Source organism: Lampetra fluviatilis, unplaced genomic scaffold, assembly GCF_964198595.1.
Source record: "Lampetra fluviatilis unplaced genomic scaffold, kcLamFluv1.1 SCAFFOLD_907, whole genome shotgun sequence".
Taxonomy (NCBI): Eukaryota; Metazoa; Chordata; class Hyperoartia; order Petromyzontiformes; family Petromyzontidae; genus Lampetra; species Lampetra fluviatilis.
The window spans coordinates 1,959-26,083 of NW_027621161.1; the positions used below are offsets into that span (position 1 = coordinate 1,959).

A 24,125-nucleotide genomic window follows, 5' to 3' on the forward strand; every position below is an offset into this window, starting at 1 on the left:
ACCACCCCCACCACCACCACCTCCTCCACCACCACCACTACCACCACCCCCACCACCACCACCCCCACCACCACCATCACCACCACCCCCACCACCACCACCTCCACCACCCCCACCACCACCACCTCCACCACCCCCACCTCCTCCACCACCACCTCCACCACCACCTCCACCTCCCCCACCTCCACCACTACCACCTCCACCACCTCCACCACTACCACCACCACCTCCCCCACCTCCCCCACCACCTCCACCACCCCCACCACCTCCACCACCACCATCACCACCACACCACCACCACCACCTCCACTACCTCCACTACCTCCACCATCACCACCACCTCCACCACCATCAGCACCACCACCTCCACTACCACCAACACCTCCACCACCACCACCTCCACTACCTCCACTACCTCCACCACCACCACTACCACCAACACCTCCACCACCACCACCACCACCAACACCTCCACCACCACCACCACCACCACCACCCCCACCACCACCACCTCCACCACCCCCACCACCACCTCCACTACCACCAACACCTCCACCACCACCACTACCACCAACACCTCCACCACCACTACTACCGCCACCTCCACCGCCATCATCATCTCTACCACCATTACCACCTCCACCCCCACTACCTCCACCACCACCACCACCCCCACCATCACCACCACCACCACCACCACCACCCCACCTCTGGTTGGCATCTCCGTACGACAGGCAGCTGCTGTCTTCGTTGTCGCTAGCGAGACGCTGCGTCCCCCGCCGCTCCTCCTCCTCCTCCTCCACCTCCTCCTCCTCCTCGTCCTCCTCCTCCTCCTCCCCCCCCCCTCCTCCCGCGTGCAGCCCCTCCCGCTCCCCACGCGCCGCTGGGAGCCGGGGCCGGGGGGAGGGGCCGCGGGGTTGACTCCACGTCCGAGTCGGTGCCGCTCTCGCTCAGAGGCACGCCTGCTCCACGCGACACAGCACACCAACACACACAGAGACACGCCTGTGAATGGGTGAGTTGGTGAGTGGGTGAGTGGGTGAGTGGGCGAGTGGGCGAGCGGGTGGGTGAGTGGGTGAGTACGCTAGTGGGTGAGTTGGTGAGTGGGTGAGTACGCTAGTGGGTGAGTGGATGAGTGGGTGAGTGGGTGAGTGGGCGAGCGGGTGGGTGGGTGAGTGGGTGAGTGAGTGGGCTAGTGGGTGAGTTGGTGAGTGGGTGAGTGAGTGGGCTAGTGGGTGAGTGGGTGAGTGGGTGAGTGAGCGAGTGAGTGAGTGGGTGAGTGATTGGGTGAGTTGGTGAGTGGGTGAGTACGCTAGTGAGTGAGTGGGTGAGTGGGTGGGCTAGTGGGTGAGTGGGTGAGTGGGCGAGCGGGTGAGTGGGCGAGCGAGTGGGTGAGCGGGTGGGTGAGTGGGCGAGCGGGTGGGTGGGTGGGTGAGCGAGTGGGTGAGTGGGCGAGCGGGTGAGCGGTTGGGTGAGTGGGCGAGCGGGTGGGTGAGTGGGTGAGTGGGCGAGCGAGTGGGTGAGTGGGCGAGTGAGTGGGTGAGTGGGTGAGTGAGTGGGCCAGCGAGTGGGTGAGTGGGTGAGTAAGTGGGCGAGTGAGTGGGTGAGCGGGTGAGTGGGCGAGTGAGTGGGTGAGTGGGTGAGTGAGTGGGCGAGCGAGTGGGTGAGTGGGTGAGTAAGTGGGCGAGTGAGTGGGTGAGCGGGTGAGTGAGTGGGTGAGTGGGTGAGTGGGCGAGCGGGTGAGCGGGTGGGTGAGTGGGCGAGTGAGTGGGTGAGCGGGTGAGTGAGTGGGTGAGCGGGTGGGTGAGCGGGTGAGCAGGTGGGTGAATGGGCGAGCGGGCGAGCGGCGGTGGGTGAGTGGGTGAGTGGGTGAGTGAGTGGGTGGGCGAGTGAGTGGGTGAGTGGGCGAGTGAGTGAGTGGGCGAGTGGGCGAGCGGGTGGGTGGGTGAGTGGGTGAGTGAGTGGGCTAGTGGGTGAGTTGGTGAGTGGGTGAGTGAGTGGGCTAGTGGGTGAGTGGGTGAGTGGGTGAGTGAGCGAGTGAGTGAGTGGGTGAGTGATTGGGTGAGTGATTGGGTGAGTTGGTGAGTGGGTGAGTACGCTAGTGAGTGAGTGGGTGAGTGGGTGGGCTAGTGGGTGAGTGGGTGAGTGGGCGAGCGGGTGAGTGGGCGAGCGAGTGGGTGAGCGGGTGGGTGAGTGGGCGAGCGGGTGGGTGGGTGGGTGAGCGAGTGGGTGAGTGGGGCGAGCGGGTGAGCGGTTGGGTGAGTGGGCGAGCGGGTGGGTGAGTGGGTGAGTGGGTGAGTGGGCGAGCGAGTGGGTGAGTGGGCGAGTGAGTGGGTGAGTGGGTGAGTGAGTGGGCCAGCGAGTGGGTGAGTGGGTGAGTAAGTGGGCGAGTGAGTGGGTGAGCGGGTGAGTGGGCGAGTGAGTGGGTGAGTGGGTGAGTGAGTGGGCGAGCGAGTGGGTGAGTGGGTGAGTAAGTGGGCGAGTGAGTGGGTGAGCGGGTGAGTGAGTGGGTGAGTGGGTGAGTGGGCGAGCGGGTGAGCGGGTGGGTGAGTGGGCGAGTGAGTGGGTGAGCGGGTGAGTGAGTGGGTGAGCGGGTGGGTGAGCGGGTGAGCAGGTGGGTGAGTGGGCGAGCGGGCGAGCGGGTGGGTGAGTGGGTGAGTGGGTGAGTGAGTGGGTGGGCGAGTGAGTGGGTGAGTGGGCGAGTGAGTGAGTGGGCGAGTGAGTGAGTGGGTGAGTGGGTGAGTGAGTGGGCTAGTGGGTGAGTGGGTGAGTGGGCGAGCGGGTGGGTGGGTGGTTGAGTGGGTGAGTGGGCGAGTGACTGGGCGAGTGGGTGAGTGGGCGAGCGAGTGGGTGAGCCTACGAGCGAAGGGGTTGTCTCCCTCCTCGTCGCTCTGCTCGTCTTCCCCGTCGGACATGAGCAGGTCCTGGTAGAGGACGCTGGAGAGTCGTCCCCTGTCCACCTCGCCTCCTCCTCCACCTCCACCATCTCCTCCTCGCTCCTCATCCTCCTCCTCCACCTAGACAACACACACACACATTGTTAACATACACATCGTACACATACACACACAATGTACACACACACACACCGTACACACACACATCGTACACACACACCGTACACACACACACATTGTACACACACATCTTAGACACACACATTGTACACACACACATTGTACACACACCGTACACACACACACACACCGTACACACACACACATCGTACACACACCGTACACACACACACATTGTACACACACATCTTAGACACACACATTGTACACACACACATTGTACACACACCGTACACACACACACACCATACACACACATACACCGTACACACACACATTGTACACACACCGTACACACACACATTGTACACACACACACACACACCGTACACACACAATGTACACACACACACACCGTACACACACACCGTACACACACACACACCGTACACACACACACACCATACACACACATACACCGTACACACACACATTGTACACACACCGTACACACACACATTGTACACACACACACATCGTACACACACACACCGTACACACACACCGTACACACACACACATCGTACACACACCGTACACACAAACATCGTACACACACACATTGTTAACATACACATCGTACACACACAAACATCGTACACACACACACACCGTACACACACATACACCGTATACACACACCGTACACACACAGACCGTACACACACCGCACACACACACACAGTGTACACACAATGTACACACACACACACACACCGTACACACACCGTACACACACACACCGTACACACACACACACCGTACACACACACAGTGTACACACACACACACCATACACACACACACCGTACACATACACACACAATGTACACACACACACACACCGTACACACACCGTACACACACACACCGTACACACACACAATGTACACACACACACACCGTACACACACACATTGTAAACACACATCGTACACACACACATTGTAAACACACACACACCGTACACACACCATGTACACACACACACACATTGTACACACACACACACACCGTACACACACCATGTACACACACACACATTGTACACACTCCGTACACACACACACACACCGTACACACACCGTACACACACACACCGTACACACACACATCGTACACACACACATCGTACACACACCGTACACACACACACCGTACACACACACACCGTACACACACACATCGTACACACACCGTGTACACACACATCGTACACACACACATCGTACACACACACACATTGTACACACACACATCATTAACATACACACATCGTACACACACACACACCGTACACACACACCGTACACACACACCGTACACACACACCGTACACACACACCGTACACACACACCGTACACACACACACACGTTGTACACACACCGTACACACACACACACCGTACACACACCGTACACACAGTACACACACACAATGTACACACACACAATGTACACACACACACACCGTACACACACACATTGTAAACACACATCGTACACACACATTGTAAACACACACACACCGTACACACACCATGTAAACACACACATATTGTAAACACATACACATCTTACACACACACACCGTACACACACACACACACACATTGTACACACACACCGTACACACACACACATTGTACACACACACACATTGTACACACACACCATACACACACAAACATCGTACACACACACACATCGTACACACACACACACACCGTACACACACACACCGTACACACACACACCGTACACTTACCGTACACACACATATCGTACACACACACACACACACATCGTACACACACCGTACACACACACACATCATACATTACACACACATCGTACACACACACCATAAATACACACACACACTGGACCCACACACACATTGTCACACACCGTACACACACTGCATCATACAAACACACACACGCACACACACACACATCGTACACACACACATCGTACACACACACGCACCATACACACACACACACACTGCATCATACAAACACACACACTGCATCATAAACACACACACACACCGTACACACACCATACACACACATCGTACACACACACACTGTACACACACATCGTACACACACATCGTAAACACACACACACCGTACACACACATCGTACACACACATCGTAAACACACACACACCGTACACACACACCGTACACACACATCGTAAACACACACACACCGTACACACACATCGTACACACACATGGTACACACACACACCGTACACACACACACCGTACACACACACACATTGTACACACACACACCGAGGGGGAGGGTGGGTGAGGAGCGAGTGGGGGGGGGGGGGGGGGGTGGTGAGGAGCGAGTGGGGGGGGTGGTGAGGAGTGGGGGGTGGTGAGTAGCGAGTGGGGGGGTCTGGTGAGTAGTGAGTGGGTGGTGAGTAGCGAGTGGGGGGGGGGGTGGTGAGGAGTGAGTGGGGTGAGGAGCGAGTGGGGGGGGGGTGGTGAGGAGTGAGTGGGGTGAGGAGCGAGTGGGGGGTGGTGAGGAGCGAGGGAGGGGGGTGAGGAGTGGGGGGGGGTGTCTCACCGGTCCGGGTGTTTTGGGCTTGAGGGCCCCTCCCCTCGCGTCCTCCTCGAGGCCCTCAATGTCGATGTCGGAGTCGTCGCCGCGGGGGAACCCACCCAGCAGGTCACCCCCCACCCCAGCCTGGTGCACACACCGTGGGTGGGTGGGTGAGTGAGTGAGTGGGTGAGTTAGTGGGTGGGTGGGTGAGTGAGTGGGTGGGTGAGTGGGTGGGTAGGTGAGTGGATGGGTGGGTGGGTGGGTGGGTGAGTGAGTGGGTGGGTGGGTGAGTGGGTGGGTGAGTGGGTGGGTGGGGGAGTGGGTGGGTGGGGGAGTGGGTGGGTGGGGGAGTGGGTGGGTGGGTGAGTGGGTGAGTTAGTGGGTGAGTGGGTGGGTGAGTGGGTGGGTGGGTGAGTTAGTGGGTGGGTGAGTGGGTGGGTGAGTGTGTGGGTGGGGGAGTGGGTGGATGAGTGGGTGGGTGGGGGAGTGGGTGGGTGGGGGAGTGGGTGGGTGAGTGGGTGGGTGGAGGAGTGGGTGGGTGGAGGAGTGGGTGGGTGGGTGGGTGAGTGGGTGAGTGGGTGGGTGAGTGAATGAGTGGGTGGGTGGGTGAGTGAGTGGGTGGGTGGGCAGGTGAGTGGGTGGGTGAGTGGGTGGGCGGGGGAGTGGGTGGGTGAGTGGGTGGGTGGGTGAGTGGGTGGGTGGGTGAGTGGGTGGGTGGGTGAGTGAGTGGGTGGGTGGGTGAGTGGGTGGGTGGGTGGGGAAGTGGGTGGGTGAGTGGGTGGGTGAGTGGGTGAGTGGGTGGGTGGGTGAGTGGGTGGGTGGGGGAGTGGGTGGGTAGGTGGGTCGGTGAGTGAGTGGGTGGGTGGGTGGGTGAGTGGGTGGGTGAGTGGGTGGGTGAGTGGGTGGGTGGGTGAGTGGGTGGGTGGGGGAGTGGGTGGGTGAGTGGGTGGGCGGGTGGGTGGGTGAGTGGGGGGGTGGGGGAGTGGGTGAGTTGGTGGGGGAATGGGTGGGTGAGTGGGTGGGTGAGTGGGTGGGTGAGTTAGTGAGTGGGTGGGTGGGGGAGTGGGTGGGTGGGTAGGTGGGTCGATGAGTGGGTGGGTGAGTGGGTGGGTGGGCGGGTGGGTGAGTGGGTGGGTGGGCGGGCGGGTGAGTGGGTGGGCGGGTGGGTGGGTGAGTTGGTGGGTGAGTGGGCGGGTGGGTGGGTGGGTGAGTTGGTGGGTGAGTTGGTGGGTGAGTTGGTGGGTGAGTGGGTGGGCGGGTGGGTGGGCGGGTGAGTTGGTGAGTGGGTGGGCGGATGGGTGGGTGGGTGAGTTGGTGGGTGAGTGGGCGGGTGGGTGGGTGGGTGAGTGGGTGAGTGGGTGGGTGGATGAGTGGGTGAGTGGGTGGGTGAGTTGGTGGGTGAGTTGGTGGGTGAGTGGGTGGGCGGGTGGGTGGGTGGGCGGGTGAGTGGGTGAGTGGGTGGGTGGATGAGTGGGTGAGTGGGTGGGTGAGTGGGTGGGCGAGTGGGCAGGTGAGTTAGTGGGTGGGTGGGCGGGTGAGTTAGTGGGTGGGTGAGTTAGTGGGTGGGTGGGTGAGTTAGTGGGTGAGTGTGCGGGTGAGTGGGTGTCTGCTCACCTGTCTGGGTCGGTGAGTAGGAGCGGGGTGGCTGGACCGGGGGCTGCTTGTACCCTCACCATCACCATCGCCATCACCATCACCATCGCCATCACCATCGCCATCACCATCGCCATCGAACCCAAAGTGCAGGTGGTCGTGGGAAGCACTCAGACTGCCACCATCACCATCCTGCACACAGACAAGGACTTAAGCACGTGTCTGTGTGTGTGTGTCTGTGTGTGTGTCTGACTGTGTTCGGCTGTGTGTGTGTGACTGTCTGTGTGTGTGTCTGACTGTGTTTGGCTGTGTGTGTGTGACTGTGTGTCTATCTGTGTGTGTGTCTGACTGTGTTTGGCTGTGTGTCTGACTGTGTTCGGCTGTGTGTGTGTGACTGTGTGTCTATCTGTGTGTGTGTGTCTGACTGTGTTTGGCTGTGTGTGTGACTGTGTGTCTGTGTGTGTGTGTGTGTCTGTAGTGTGTGTGTGTGTGACTGTGTGTCTGTGTGTGTGACTCTGTGTGTGTGTGTGACTGTGTGTGTGTGTGAGACTGTATGTCTGTGTGTGTGTCTGTGTGTGTGTGTCTGTCTGTCTGTGTGTGTGTGTGGCTGTCTGTGTGTCTGTGTTTGTGTGCCTGTGTGTGTGTGAGACTGTATGTCTGCCTGTGTGTGTCCGACTGTGTTTGGCTGTGTGTGTGTGACTGTGTGTGTGTGTCTGTGTGTGTGACTGTGTGTGTGACTGTGTGTGTGTCTGTGTGTGTCTGTGTGTGTCTGACTGTGTTTGGCTGTGTGTGTGTGACTGTGTGTGTGTGACTGTGTGTGTGTCTGTGTGTGTGACTGTGTGTGTGTGTCTGTGTGTGTGTGTCTGTGTGTGTGTGACTGTGTGTGTGTCTGTGTGTGTGTGACTGTGTGTTTGTCTGTGTGTGTCTGACTGTGTTTGGCTGTGTGTGTGACTGTGTGTGTGTGACTGTGTGTCTGTGTGTGTGTGTCTGTGTGTGTGTCTGTGTGTGTCTGTGTGTGTGTGTCTGTGACTGTGTGTGTGTCTGTGTGTGTGTCTGTGTGTGTGTTCTGTGTGTGTGTGACTGTGTGTGTGACTGTGTGTGTGTGACTGTGTGTGTGTGTGTGACTGTCTGTGTGTGTCTGTGACTGTGTGTGTGTCTGTGTGTGTGTCTGTGTGTGTGACTGTGTGTGTGTGTGACTGTGTGTGTCTGTGTGTGTGTAACTGTGAAACTGTGCGTATCTGTGTGTAACTGTGCGTGTGTGACTGTGTGTGTGTCTGTGTGTGTCTGTGTGGCTGTCTGTGTGTCTGTGTTTGTGTGCCTGTGTGTGTGTGAGACTGTATGTCTGCCTGTGTGTGTCCGACTGTGTTTGGCTGTGTGTGTGTGACTGTGTGTGTGTGTGTCTGTGTGTGTGACTGTGTGTGTGTCTGTGTGACTGTGTGTGTGTCTGTGTGTGTCTGTGTGTGTGTGACTGTGTGTGTGTCTGTGTCTGTGTGTGTCTGTGTGTGTCTGACTGTGTGTGTGTAACTGTGTGTATCTGTGTGTAACTGTGCGTGTGTGTCTGTGTCTGTGTGTGTGTCTGTGTGTGTGTGGGGAGCGGTGGTGTAGTGGTTAGCGCTACGCTGCGCTACGAACCCGGCGACCCGAGTTCGATTCCCGCTCACGGCCAACACCGGTGGTGACGATTATCAGAACCGGTTCTGGGCCTCCCCTAGGTCGACTCAGCCTCAAATGAGTACCTGGTGCGGTGTGTAAACATCGCCACTGGGGAGACAAAGGCGGCCGGGCGTGGTGCTGGCCACCCACCCACTCGTGTGCCACAGTGCCGGTAGCCTTCACAGGCGCTGCTGCTGCTACTCGCTAACTACACTTGCCCCTGCAGTGTGTTTGAGGCTACACGGGGGATCTTTGAGTTGGTGTGCCACTGAGTGACTGACTGAGTGAGTGAGTGGGTGAGTGAGTGAGCGAGTGAGCGGGTGAGTGAGTGGGTGAGTGTGCGGGTGAGCGAGCGGGTGAGCGAGCGGTGTGAGTGAGCGTGTGAGTGAGCGTGTGAGTGAGTGGGTGAGTGTGTGAGTGAGAGGGTGAGCGTGTGGGTGAGCGTGCGGGTGAGTGTGTGAGTGAGTGTGCGGGTGAGTGGGTGAGTGAGTGAGTGTGTGGGTGAGTGTGTGAGTGGGTGAGCATGTGGGTGAGCGTGTGGGTGAGTGTTGGAGTGAGTGGGTGAGCGGGTGAGTGTGTGGGTGAGTGTGTGGGTGAGCGTGTGGGTGAGCGTGTGGGTGAGTGGGTGAGCGAGGGTGTCCACCTGCAGTGGCGGCGTGCTGCCCGCTACCTCCAGGCTGTCGTACTCGGCAGCGTCCAGCGCCGCTTCCTTGGCGGCCGAGATGTCTGTCTCCAGCACGGCCAGGTGCTCCTCGTACTGCACAGACACAAACACACATACACACATACACACACTCACTCATACATACACACACACACTCACACACACAAACACTCACACACTCACTCACTCACACACTCACTCACTCACACTCACTCACACTCACACACTCACTCACACACTCACTCACACACTCACTCACACACTCACACACTCACTAGTCACTCAGTAGCTCACTCACTCAGTCACCCACTCACTCACACACTAGCTCGCTCGCCCGCCCGCCCCGCCCCGCTCGCTCGCTCACCCGCCCGCTCGCCCACCCGCCCACCCCGCTCGCTCGCCCGTTCACTCGCTCACCCACTCACTGAACCACTCAATTACCCACTCACTCGCTCACCCTCTCACTCACCGACCCACTCGACCAACTCACCCACCCACCCACTTGCTCGCTCACCCACTCGCCCCCCCCAGCGCTCACCCACACGGCTCACCCCAGGCGCTGTGACCTGTGACCTCACCTCGGCGAGGGTCAGCTGACACACGCTGTGACCTGTGACCTCACCTCGGCGAGGGTCAACTGACACACGCTGTGACCTGTGACCTGTGACCTCACCTCGGCGAGGGTCAGCTGACACACGCTCACAATCTCCTCGGCTGTCTTCGTGTAGCTGCTCTCCGCTCCTTCACAACAACAACAACATCAACAACAGCAACATCAACAACAGCAACAACAACAACAGCAACAACAACAACACAACAACAACAACATCATCAACAACAACATCAACAACATCAACAACAACAGCAACAACATCAACAACAACAGCAACAACAACATCAACAACAACAGCAACAACAACATCAACAGCAACAACAGCAACAACAACAGCAACATCAACAACAACAACAGCAACAACATCAACAACAACAGCAACAACAACAACATCAACAACAACAACAGCAACAACAACATCAACAACAACAGCAACAACAGCAACAACAACATCAACAACAGCAACAACAACAGCAACAACATCATCAACAACATCAACAACAACAGCAACATCAACAACAACAGCAACACAACAACAAAACAACAACAACATCAACAACAGCAGCAGCAACAACAGCAACAACAACATCAACAACAACATCATCAACAACATCATCATCAACAACAACATCATCAACAACAACAACAACAGCAACAACAACAGCAACAACAACAACAGCAACAACAACAACACAACAACAACAAAACAACAACATCAACAACAGCAGTAAGTAGTAGTAACAACATCATCATCACCACCATCATCACCACCATCAGTAGTAGTAGTAGCAGTAGTAGCAGTAGTAGCAGCAGTAGTAGTAGTAGCAGTAACAACATCATCATCATGACCACCATCAGTAGTAGTAGTAGCAGTATTAGCAGTAGTAGTAGTAGTAGCAGCAGTAGTAGCAGCAGTAACAACATCATCATCATCATCATCACCACCATCAGTAGTAGTAGCAGCAGTAGTAGCAGTAGCAGTAGTAGCAGTAGTAGTAGTAGCAGTAACAACATCATCATCATCACCACCATCAGTAGTAGTAGTAGCAGCAGTAGTAGCAACATCATCATCAGCATCATCATCATCACCACCATCAGTAACAGCAGCAACAGCAGTAGTAGTAGTAGTAGCAGCAGTAGTAGTAGTAGTATTAGTAGCAGTAGTAGCAGTAGTAGTAGCAGTAGTAGTAGCAGTAGTAATAGCAGCAGCAGTAGTAGTAGTATTAGTAGCAGTAGTAGCAGTAGTAGTAGCAGTAGTAGTAGCAGTAGTAATAGCAGCAGCAGTAGTAGTAGTATTAGTAGCAGCAGTAGTAGTAGCAGTAGTAGTAGCAGTTGCAGCAGCAGTAACAGCAGTAGTAGTAGCAGCAGTAGCAGCAGCAGCAGTAGCAGCAGTAGTAGCAGTAGTAGTAGCAGCAGCAGCAGTAGTAGTAGCAGCAGTAGCAGTAACAACAGCAGCAGCAGCAGTAACAGCACCATCATCATAATCAGTAACAGCAGTAGTACCGCCAGCATCATCATCATCAGTAACAGCAGTATCATCATCATCATCAGTAACAGCAGTATCATCATCATCATCATCAACAGCAGCAGCAGTATCATCATAATCATCAGTAACAGCAGTATCATCTCATCAGTAACAGCAGTATCATCATCATCAGTAACAGCAGTATCATCATCATCAGTAACAGCAGTAGTACCATCAGCATCATCATCAACAGCAGCAGCAGCAGTATCATCATCATCAGTAACAGCAGTAACAACAGCATCATCATCAGTAACAGCAGCAGCAGTATCATCAGCATCATCATCATCATCAGTAGCAGCATCATCAGCAGCATCATCAACATCAGCATCATCATCAGCAACATCATCAGCATCATCATCTTCAGCATCATCATCATCAACATCATCATCACCATCATCATCAACATAATCATCAACATAATCATCAGCATCATCATCATCATCAGCAACATCATCAGCATCATCATCATCATCATCAGCAACATCATCAGCATCATCAGCATCATCATCATCAGCAGCATCATCATCAGCATCATCATCATCAGCAGCATCATCATCATCACCATCATCAACATCATCATCATCAGCATCAACACCATCACCATCATCATCACCATCATCATCACCATCATCATCACCATCATCATCAGGGCAATGGTGAGTATGTGGTGAGGGTGAGTCTGTGGTGAGTCTGTGGTGAGTCTGTGGTGAGTCTGTGGTGAGTCTGTGGTGAGTGTGTAAGTCTGTGGTGATAGTGGCTGTGGTTGTCACCGTTGTACTTGACGCTGTTGGACAGGATGAGGCTATGGTGAGGGTGAGTCTGTGGTGAGTGTGTGGTGAGTGTGTGGTGAGTGGCTGTGGTTGTCACCGTTGTACTTGACGCTGTTGGACAGGACGAGGGTGAGTCTGTGGTGAGTCTGTGGTGAGTGTGGTGAGGGTGAGTCTGTGGTGAGTGTGTGGTGAGGGTGAGTGTGTGGTGAGGGTGAGTGTGTGGTGGCTGTGGTTGTCACCGTTGTACTTGACGCTGTTGGACAGGACGAGGCGCACGTCAGAGATGAACTGCTCCCGGTTCTGGTACAGGTGCTTGGCGATGTTCTGCACAAAGACACAGGTCCCCCAGGTAGCCTTCAGCAAGCTGCAGGGCCAAGTGCTGATGGCGAGCAGCGCCCCACCCACCCCGCTCACTCACTCACTCACTCACCCACCCACCCACTCACTCACTCACCCACCCATCCACTCACTCACTAACTCACCCACCCATCCACTCGCCCACCTACTCACCCACCCATCCACTCGCCCACCTACTCACCCACCCACCCACTCACTGACCCACCCTCTCACCCACCCACTCACCACCCACCAAAACTCACCCATCCGCTCACCCGCCCGCCCACTCGCCCGCCCACTCACCCGCCCACCCACCCACTCACCCACCCACCCACCCACCCACCCACTCACCCACTCACTCACTCACCCACTCACTCACTCACCCACTCACTCACTCACCCACCCACCCACCCACTCACTCACCCACACTGTCACCCACCCACTCACCCACTCACCCACACTGTCACCCACTCACTCACTCACCCACTCACTCACCCACTCACTCACCCACCCACTCACCCACCCACTCACTCACCCACACTGTCACCCACCCACTCACCCACACTGTCCACCCACTCACTCACTCACCCACTCACTCACTCACTCGATAACCCACCCACACTGTGCGGGAGGGGTAGACGTGGGGGAGGGGTGGACGTGGTGGAGGGGTGGACGTGGTGGAGGGGTGGACGCGGGGGAGGGGTGGACGTGGGGGAGGGGTGTACGTGGGGGAGGGGTGGACGCGGGGGAAGGGTGGACGTGGGGGGAGGGGTGTACGTGGTGGAGGGGTGGACGCGGGGGAGGGGTGGACGCGGGAGAGGGGTGGACGTGGGGGAGGGGTGGACGCGGGGGCGGGGTGGACGCGGGGGCGGGGTGGACGTGGGGGAGGGGTGGACGTGGGGGAGGGGTGGACGCGAGGGAGGGGTGGACGTGGGGGCAGGGTGGACGTGAGTGGTGGACCTTGCGCAGCGTGTCCAGGTCCATGGGCGCCACGATCACCTTGTAGTAGTCGGGGATGAACTTCTTGTTCACCGGGTGGTGGAACGGCCACGACTGGGGGTGGACAATGTGGAGGTGGTGGTGGAGGTGGTGGTAGAGGTGGTGGTGGAGGTGGTGGAGATGGTGGAGGTGGTGGTGGTGGAGGTGGTGGTGGTGATGGTGGTGGTGGAGGAGGTGACGGTGGTGGTGAAGGTGGTGGAGGTGGTGGTGGAGGTGGTGGTGGTGGTGGTGGTGGAGGTGATGGTGGTGGAGGTAGAGATGGTGGTGGAGGTGGTGGTGGAGGTGGTGGTGGAGGTGGTGGTGGAGGTGGTGATGGAGGTGGTGGTGGTGGTGGAGGTGATGGTGGTGGAGGTGGTGATGGTGGTGGAGATGGTGGTGGTGGTGGAGGTGTTGGAGGTGGTGGTGGTGGAGGTAGTGGGGGTGGAGGTGGTGGTGGAGGTGGTGGTGGTGGAGGCGGTGGAGGTGGTGGTGGAGGTGGTGGAGGTGGTGGTGGAGGTGGTAGAGATGGTGGTGGAGGTGGTGGTGGAGGTGGTGGTGGAGGTGGTGGTGGAGGTGGTGGTGGTGATGGAGGTGGTGGTGGTGGTGGAGGTGATGGTGGTGGAGGTGGTGATGGTGGTGGAGGTGGAGGTGTTGGAGGTGGTGGTGGAGGTAGTGGGGGTGGAGGTGGTGGTGGAGGTGGTGGTGGTGGAGGCGGTGGAGGTGGTGGTGGTGGTGGAGGTGGTGGTGGTGGAGGTGGTGGTGGAGGTGGTGGTGGAGGTGGTGGTGGTGGTGGAGGTGGTGGTTGTGGTGGAGGTGGTGGAGGTGGTGGAGGTGGTGGAGATGGTGGTGATGGTGGAGGAGGTGATGGTGGTGGTGGAGGAGGTGGTGGTGGAGGTGGTGGTGGAGGTGGTGGTGGTGGTGGTGGTGATGGTGGTGGTGGAGGTGGTGATGGTGGTGGAGGAGGTGGTGGTGGAGGTGGTGGTGGTGGTGGAGATGGTGATGGTGGTGGAGGAGGTGGTGGTGGTGGAGATGGTGGTGGAGGTGGTGGTGAAGGAGATGGAGAGAGATAGGCAGACACACATTCAATAGAGACCTCCCTGCTTACACCATCTCTATCTCCTCCACCTCCCCCACCTCATCCTCCCCCTCCTCCTCCACCTCCTCCTCCTCCACCTCCTCTCTCCACCTTCTCCACCTCCTCCACCTCCTCCACCTCCTCCTCCCCCACCACCACCACCACCTCCACCTCCACCACCACCACCACCCTCCACCACCACCTCTCCCTCCTCCACCTCCTCCTCCACCTCCACCTCCTCCTCCACCTCCTCCTCCACCCCCTCCTCCTCCACCTCCTCCTCCTCCTCCTCCTCCCCCCCTCCTCCTCCTCCTCCACCTCCCCAACCTTCCCCTCCCCCACGACCTCCCCCCCTCCCCCCCCACCTCCCCCCCCCACGACCCCCACCTCAGGCACGGCCATCATCTTCTGCGTGACGATGTTGTCCAGGATGAATGAGAAAGCCACTTGGTCGTCGTCATCCAGCAGCGGGTTGATGGCCTTCTCCAGACGGGCAAGACGGTCCTCTTTCTACACACAGTACATACAGTACACACAGTACACATACAGTACACATACAGTACACACAGTGTACACACACAGTACACACAGTGCACATACAGTACACACAGTGCACATACAGTACACACAGTACACACATACAGTACACAGATTACACACACAGTACACACAGTACACATACAGTACACACAGTACACACACAGTACACACACACACAGTACACACACACACAGTACACACACACAGTACACACACACACACAGTACACACACACACAGTACACACACACACACAGTACACACACACACACAGTACACACACACAGTACACACACACACACAGTACACACACACACAGTACACACACACCGTACACACACTGAGTGGTGGTGGAGCTGAGTGGTGGTGGAGCTGATGGTGGTGGAGCTGATGGTGGAGCTGAGTGGTGGAGCTGAGTGGTGGTGGAGCTGAGTGGTGGTGGAGCTGATGGTGGAGCTGAGTGGAGGTGGAGCTGAGTGGAGGTGGAGCTGATCGGTGGTGGAGCTGATGGTGGAGCTGAGTGGTGGTGGAGCTGAGTGGTGGTGGAGCTGATGGTGGAGCTGAGTGGTGGTGGAGCTGATGGTGGTGGAGCTGATGGTGGAGCTGAGTGGAGGTGGAGCTGAGTGGAGGTGGAGCTGAGTGGTGGTGGAGCTGATGGTGGAGCTGAGTGGTAGTGGAGCTGAGTGGTGGTGGAGCTGAGTGGTGGTGGAGCTGAGTGGAGGTGGAGCTGATGGTGGAGCTGAGTGGTGGTGGAGCTGAGTGATGGTGGAGCTGAGTGGTGGTGGAGCTGAGTGGTGGTGGAGCTGAGTGGAGGTGGAGCTGAGTGGTGGTGGAGCTGAGTGGTGGTGGAGCTGAGTGGTGGTGGAGCTGAGTGGAGGTGGAGCTGAGCGGTGGTGGAGCTGAGCGGTGGTGGAGCTGAGTGGTGGTGGAGCTGAGTGGAGGTGGAGCTGAGTGGAGGTGGAGCTGAGTGGTGGTGGAGCTGAGTGATGGTGGAGCTGAGTGGTGGTGGAGCTGAGTGGTGGTGGAGCTGAGTGGTGGTGGAGCTGATGGTGGAGCTGAGAGATGGTGGAGCTGAGTGGTGGTGGAGCTGAGAGATGGTGGAGCTGATGGTGGTGGAGCTCACCTCTCTAAACCTCTGGTCACAGAGATCCAACATGGACTGGGCCGTCTGTGTCAGGGGATGCTTTGCACCTGAGGACAGAGACACACGGAGACACAGAGACACAGTGAGACACAGACACAGAGAGAGACACAGACACAGAGAGAGACACAGAGACACGGAGAGACACAGACACAGTGAGACACAGAGAGAGACAGAGAGACACAGAGACACAGTGAGACACAATGAGACACAGACACAGAGAGAGACACAAACACAGAGAGAGACACAGAGACACGGAGAGACACAGAGACACAGAGAGAGACACGGAGACACAGAGCGACAGTGAGACACAGACACAGAGAGAGACACACACAGAGACACACGGAGACACAGAGACACAGTGAGACACAGACACAGAGACACAGAGACACACAGACACGGAGACACAGTGAGACACAGTGAGACACAGACACAGAGAGAGACACAGACACAGAGAGAGACACAGAGACACGGAGAGACACGGAGAGACACGGAGAGACACAGAGACACGGAGACACAGAGAGAGACACGGAGACAGTGAGACACAGTGAGACACAGACACAGAGAAAGAGACACAGAGAGAGACACACAGAGAGACACATAGAGAGACACAGGGACATACACAAAGACACAGAGACGCAGAGAGGCATACAGACACAGAGACACACAGAGACACGAAGACACAGAGAAAGCTAGTCAAGGAGGTCAAGATGCCCAGGCTAGTCAAGGTTGCCCAGGCTAGTCAAGGAGGTCAAGGTTGCCCAGGCTAGTCAAGGGTGCCCAGGCTAGTCAAGGTTGCCCAGGCTAGTCAAGGAGGTCAAGGTTGCCCAGGCTAGTCAAGGTTGCCCAGGCTAGTCAAGGAGGTCAAGGTTGCCCAGGCTAGTCAAGGTTGCCCAGGCTAGTCAAGGTTGCCCAGGCTAGTCAAGGTTGCCCAGGCTAGTCAAGGTTGTCCAGGCTAGTCAAGGCTGCCCAGGCTAGTCAAGGTTGCCCAGGCTAGTCAAGGAGGTCAAGGTTGCCCAGGCTAGTCAAGGTTGCCCAGGCTAGTCAAGGTGCCCAGGCTAGTCAAGGTGCCCAGGCTAGTCAAGGAGGTCAAGGTGCCCAGGCTAGTCAAGGAGGTCAAGGTGCCCAGGCTAGTCAAGGAGGTCAAGGTTGCCCAGGCTAGTCAAGGAGGTCAAGGTTGCCCAGGCTAGTCAAGGTTGCCCAGGCTAGTCAAAGAGGTCAAGGTGCCCAGGCTAGTCAAGGAGGTCAAGGTTGCCCAGGCTAGTCAAAGAGGTCAAGGTGCCCAGGCTAGTCAAGGAGGTCAAGATTGCCCAGGCTAGTCAAGGAGGTCAAGGTGCCCAGGCTAGTCAAGGAGGTCAAGGTTGCCCAGGCTAGTCAAGGAGGTCAAGGTTGCCCAGGCTGCCGCCCCCCCCGCACCGTTGTAGGTGGCGCTGTTCTTGACGATGACCTCCACGTGCTCACGGAACTCGTCGCGCGAGTGGTAGGCCCGGCCCCGCAGATGCTCCCGCATGCTCTGCAGGTCCATGGGGCGCGTCACCACGCGGTAGTAATCCTTCACCTGCTTGGCGCTCACCGCCGCGTGGAACGGGTACGTCTGCACGGGGAGGGGGGGGTGACGGGGGTCGGGCGGTGCGGCGTCACGAGGTGTCGGATGTCGCCCGCGCGGACGAATGAGCCCCATCCACACGTCCACCCACTCACCCACTCACCCACTCACTCACACATCCACCCACCCACTCACCCACCCACACACTCACTCACCAACCCACCCACACACTCACTCACTCACCCACCCACCCACACACTCACCCACCCACTCACTCACCCACTCACTCACTCATCCACTCACTCACTCACTCACCCACCCACACACTCACTCACTCACTCACCCACCCACCCACACACTCACCCACTCACTCACTCACCCACCCACCCACTCACCCACTCACCCACCCACCCACTCACCCACTCACCCACCCACTCACTCACCCATCCACTCACTCACCTACCCACTCACCCAGCCACTCACCCACCCACTCACCCACCCATACATCCACTCACCCACCCACTCAATCACCCACCCACTCAATCACCCACCCATACATCCACTCACCCACCCACCCTCCCACAAATCCACCCACCCACCCTCCCACACGTACACCCACCCACACGTCCACTCACCCACCCATCCACTCACTCACCCAAACACCCACCCACTCACCCACTCACTCACCCACCCACTCACCCACCCACTCACCCACCCATCCACTCACTCACCCAAACACCCACCCACTCACCCACTCACTCACCCACCCACTCACCCACCCACTCACCCACCCATCCACTCACTCACCCACTCACTCACCCACCCACTCACTCACTCACCCACCCACACACTCACCCACTCACTCACCCACTCACCCACCCACCCACTCACTCACCCACTCACTCACCCACCCACACGTCCACCCACTCACCCACTCACCCACCCACTCACCCACCCATCCACTCACTCACCCATCCACTCACTCACCCACTCACTCACCCACTCACTCACCCACTCACTCACCCACCCACACGTCCGCCCACTCACTCACCCACTCACTCACATGTCCACCCACCCACTCACATGTCCACCCACCCACTCACACGTCCACCCACCCACACGTCCACCCACCCACATGTCCACCCACCCACACGTCCACCCACCCACCCACACGTCCACCCACCCACCCACACGTCCACCCACCCACCCACACGTCCACCCACCCACCCACACGTCCACCCACCCACCCACTCACCCACCCACCCACTCACCCACCCACCCACTCACTCACTCACTCACCCACCCACCCACGCACCCACCCACCCACGCACCCACCCACACGTCCACCCACCCACACGTCCACCTACAAGTCCACCCACACGTCCACCCACACGTCCACCCACACGTCCACCCTCAAGTCCACCCTCACGTCCACCCACACCCACGTTGGGCAGGTCTCGCAGGTCGTTGAGGATGCCCTCCAGCACGGTGGAGAGCGTCACCACGGGGTCCGTGCGGCGCCGGTGGATCGACTTGTTGGGCCGCTGCTCACCCCACACACACAGACACACAGTGTAGTGTATAGTGTAGTGTATAGTGTAGTGTATAGTAGTGTAGTGTATAGTGTAGTGTATAGTGTAGTGTAGTGTGTAGTGTATAGTGTAGTGTAAAGTGTAGTGGTGTATAGTGTAGTGTAGTGTATAGTGTAGTGTATAGTGTATAGTGTAGTGTATAGTGTAGTGTGTATAGTGTAGTGTGTATAGTGTAGTGTGTAGTGTAGCGTATAGTGTAGTGTATAGTGTAGTGTATAGTGTAGTGTATAGTGTAGTGTATAGTGTAGTGTATAGTGTAGTGTATAGTAGTGTAGTGTATAGTAGTGTAGTGTATAGTGTAGTGTATAGTGTAGTGTAGTGTGTAGTGTATAGTGTAGTGTAAAGTGTAGTGGTGTATAGTGTAGTGTAGTGTATAGTGTAGTGTATAGTGTATAGTGTAGTGTATAGTGTAGTGTGTATAGTGTAGTGTGTATAGTGTAGTGTGTAGTGTAGCGTATAGTGTAGTGTATAGTGTAGTGTATAGTGTAGTGTATAGTGTAGTGTAGTGTGTAGTGTATAGTGTAGTGTATAGTGTATAGTAGTGTATAGTGTAGTGTGTAGTGTATAGTGTAGTGTATAGTGTAGTGTAGTGTGTAGTGTATAGTGTAGTGTATAGTGTAGTGTGTAGTGTATAGTAGTGTATAGTGTAGTGTATAGTGTAGTGTATAGTGTAGTGTATAGTGTAGTGTATAGTGTAGTGTAGTATGTAGTGTAGTGTAAAGTGTAGTGTAGTGTGTAGTGTAGTGTGTAGTGTATAGTGTAGTGTATAGTGTAGTGTATAGTGTAGTGTAGTGTATAGTGTAGTGTATAGTGTAGTGAATAGTGTAGTGTATAGTGTAGTGTAGTGTGTAGTGTAGTGTATAGTGTAGTGTATAGTGTAGTGTATTGTAGTGTATAGTGTAGTGTGTAGTGTAGTGTATAGTGTAGTGTAGTGTGTAGTGTATAGTGTAGTGTATAGTGTAGTGTGCAGTGTATAGTGTAGTGTATAGTGTAGTGTATAGTGTAGTGTATAGTGTAGTGAATAGTGTAGTGTATAGTGTAGTGTGTAGTGTATAGTAGTGCAGTGTATAGTGTAGTGTATAGTGTAGTGTATAGTGTAGTGTGTAGTGTAGTGTATAGTGTAGTGTATCGTGTAGTGCAGGGGTCGGCAACCTGCGGCTCCGGAGCCGCATGCGGCTCTTTTGAACCTTGACCGCGGCTCCGGGGCGGATGCTAGCGAGGGGAGGAGGCGCACTGTGACACCTGCTCTGGCGTTGCCGCTGCTGACAGGTCGCCGCTCCGCTCCACACTGCCCGCCCGGTGACAGGCAATAACGTTGCCGTTGCTTTGTCACATGTTTGGAAGAAGTAAAAACCTTCCTGGGCAGCAAAGAGCTCACCTTTGCTGAGCTGGAACAGCCAGAGTGGCTGGAAAAATTACATTTTATGGTAGACATGACAGCACATCTAAACACGCTAAATACAACCCTTCAGGGGAAAGGAGGCACATCCCTGCACATGCTGGAGGAGGTTTTGGCATTCGAGCGCAAGTTGACAGTGTTTGTCAAAGATTTACAGAGAGGTACACTGTCTCACTTTCCCTCTTTGAGAGAGTTCAAACAAAGTCATGATACGATAAATTTGGAATATTTCAAGTCTGCAATCACCACAATGCAAAGTTCGTTTGGGAAACGATTCTGTGAGTTCAGAGAGGAAAAAACGACATTATCCTTCCCTGTCACTCCCCTGGCGATCGATCCATCCCTATTGAATATGACTGCATTTACAGGTGTAAGTCAACCTGATCTTGAGATGGAACTGGCCGATATAGCCGACAAAGATATATGGGTGTCCAAGTTCAAATGCTTGACCGCTACTCTTGAGGATGTTGCCCGTCAGAAGGCCATTCTGGCTCAGAATCATAAATGGAGTGATATTGAAAACCTTCCCAAACAGGACAAACTTGTATTCGAAACATGGAATGCCATCCCCAACACTTATATAAATATGAAAAAGTATGCATTTGGAGTCCTGTCGATCTTCGGCTCCACATATGTATGTGAGCAGGTCTTCTCCAACATGAACTATATTAAAAACAAACATCGATCACGCCTCACAGATGACAGCTTGCAAGCCTGTGTGAAAATGAAGGTGACGTCTTACAGCCCTGATGTGCAGACACTGTGCACTGAGGTTCAGGAGCAAAAATCCCATTAACCAGGTAATTTAGCTATTAATTTGCAAAAATATATTTTACATTGTTAAGTGAAAAAGTCCTTTTTTTATTCAGATTGACAGCTGACTGCACGGTCCTGTATATAGCAATAAGGTAAGAAACAATATATGCAGTGTTATATTTGTTTTAAATGTTGCAATGGTTTTGCGGCTCCCAGTTTATTTTTTCCTTCGGAAACGGGTCCAAGTGGCTCTTTATGTCTTAAAGGTTGCAGACCCCTGGTGTAGTGTATAGTGTAGTGTATAGTGTATAGTGTAGTGTATAGTGTAGTGTAGTGTATAGTGTAGTGTAGTGTATAGTGTAGTGTATAGTGTAGTGTATAGTGTAGTGTATAGTGTAGTGTATAGTGTAGTGTATAGTGTATAGTGTAGTGTATAGTGTGGTGTATAGTGTAGTGTGTAGAGGTGACGCACGTTGAGGTAGTCGCAGTGCAAGGTGGACGGAGTTCGTTTCTTCTTCTTCTGCGGCGCCGGCGGCTTCGGGAACTTGAGCACCAGCGAGAGACGGCGTACCTCATCCGCACTGACACACAGACACAGTCAAAGGTCCCCCGTGTAGCCTCAACAGACTGTTGGGGCAAGTGCTGTTAGCGAGTAGCACCTACACAGACAAAGATCCCCCGTGTAGCCTCAACAAACTGTTGGGGCAAGTGCTGTTAGCGAGTAGCACCTACACAGACAAAGATCCCCCGTGTAGCCTCAACAAACTGTTGGGGCAAGTGCTGTTAGCGAGTAGAACCTACACAGACAAAGATCCCCCGTGTAGCCTCAACAGACTGTCGGGGCAAGTGCTGTTAGCGAGTAGCACCTACACAGACAAAGATCCCCCGTGTAGCCTCAACAGACTGTAGGGGCAAGTGCTGTTAGCGAGCACCTGTGAAGGCCGGAACGGCACACGAGGGGGTGGGTGGCCAGCACCACGCCCGACCGCCTTTGTCTCCCCAGCGGCGATGTTTACACATCGCACCAGGTACTCATTTGAGGCTGAGTCGACCTAGGAGAGATCCAGGACCGGTTCAGATAATCGTCACCGGTGTTTGCCGTGAGTGGGAATCGAACTCGGGTCACCGGGTTCGTAGCGCAGCGTAGCGCTAACCGCTACACTATCACTCCCCACACATGCAGACACACACACACAGACACACACACAGACACACAACAACAACAACCGCCATTCGCCACTAAGTGGCCGTGACATCATCACGACGCTTGTGCCAGGCCATGTGCACCTTGAGGCTATCACGTGAAGTGTCGAACGCCCGCTGGCAGGAGGTCACGGGGCAGACCCAGCAGGTGCCACGGGTCGACTGACTCAGATGACCGAGACGACTGGCTGATGCACCACCTGTGCCCCCTACTGTGCCAACTTGCTGTGTTTTAGCCACCCGGCGCTCCGCTCGATGTTGTGAGCGTCGCTCCTCCGCCCTCCGTTGTTGTTGGAGGGCGACTGCCTCCAACTGCCCAGTAGCGTCCTTCACGAGCCTCCTCCACTGAGGCCGATCTTGACACCGCTGGTACCAGTCATCGGCAAGTCCACTCAACTCCACGTCCTCCTGTACCATATCACTCCATCTCTTCTCTAGCCCGTGCCGCGCCCATTTAGCCCCCTCTATCCGGCCGAACAAAAGCTGTTTAGGCATGCGGTAGCTGAGCATGTGGGCTACATGACCCAGCCAACGCAGCCTTGCCTGCCGGAGGAGCTCACTGATGGGACTTTGCCCAGATCTTTCGAGGATTTGTGAGCTCCTCACACAATCCAGCCTGGTTAAACCCAGGATGGATCGTAGGCAGGCCAGCCGAAATGTTTCCAACCGGCGAAGATGCTCCATTAGGGGGGGTCCACGTTTCGCAAGCGTAGAGAAGGGAGGGAATGACCGTGGCCGAGAAGACCTGAAGCTTCAGGCGGAGCGACAGACCGGGTAGCTTCCACACAGCGTTACGCAACCGATGAAAAGATATTGCCGCTCGACTGATTCGGAGTGAGACCTCTGCTGTTAAACCGGAGCCGGTCATAAGCACACTACCCAGGTATGGGAAACTCTCCACTCTCTCCACTACTGCCCCATCACCGATTGGGAGTTGTGGGGGTGGAGTGTCCGATGGTACAAAATACCGAGGCAGGTGCTTAGTTTTGGCGGGGCTGATGGTAAGGCCCCACCTCTTACACAGACACGCACACAGACACACACACACACACCTCTCCCCCCACGTTCCCCCCTCGTGCCCCCCCTTTTCCTCCC

The 24,125-nt window shown here is 55.8% G+C and overlaps 1 protein-coding gene across 2 annotated transcripts in view; it reads right to left on the reverse strand.

Moving 5' to 3' along the window:
- Positions 1-714: 714 nt before the first annotated feature.
- The window catches only part of LOC144954870 (transcription initiation factor TFIID subunit 1-like), a 35,811-nt gene continuing 12,400 nt past the window's right edge, over positions 715-24,125 (reverse strand). The window contains exons 6-18 of one of the 2 annotated variants that reach the window (XM_078885265.1): positions 22,300-22,408; positions 19,526-19,624; positions 17,951-18,128; positions 16,517-16,584; positions 15,242-15,364; positions 13,762-13,854; positions 12,705-12,789; positions 10,231-10,298; positions 9,564-9,650; positions 7,262-7,432; positions 5,672-5,791; positions 2,861-3,017; positions 715-962 (exon numbers count right to left, since the gene is read on the reverse strand). In XM_078885265.1, the coding sequence (XP_078741391.1) occupies positions 757-962; positions 2,861-3,017; positions 5,672-5,791; positions 7,262-7,432; positions 9,564-9,650; positions 10,231-10,298; positions 12,705-12,789; positions 13,762-13,854; positions 15,242-15,364; positions 16,517-16,584; positions 17,951-18,128; positions 19,526-19,624; positions 22,300-22,408 (1,564 nt within the window). In that variant the 3' untranslated portion in view covers positions 715-756. Of the gene's footprint in view, positions 963-2,860; positions 3,018-5,671; positions 5,792-7,261; positions 7,433-9,536; positions 9,651-10,230; positions 10,299-12,704; positions 12,790-13,761; positions 13,855-15,241; positions 15,365-16,516; positions 16,585-17,950; positions 18,129-19,525; positions 19,625-22,299; positions 22,409-24,125 lie in introns of both variants that reach the window. The other variant, XM_078885264.1, reaches the window with a different exon arrangement.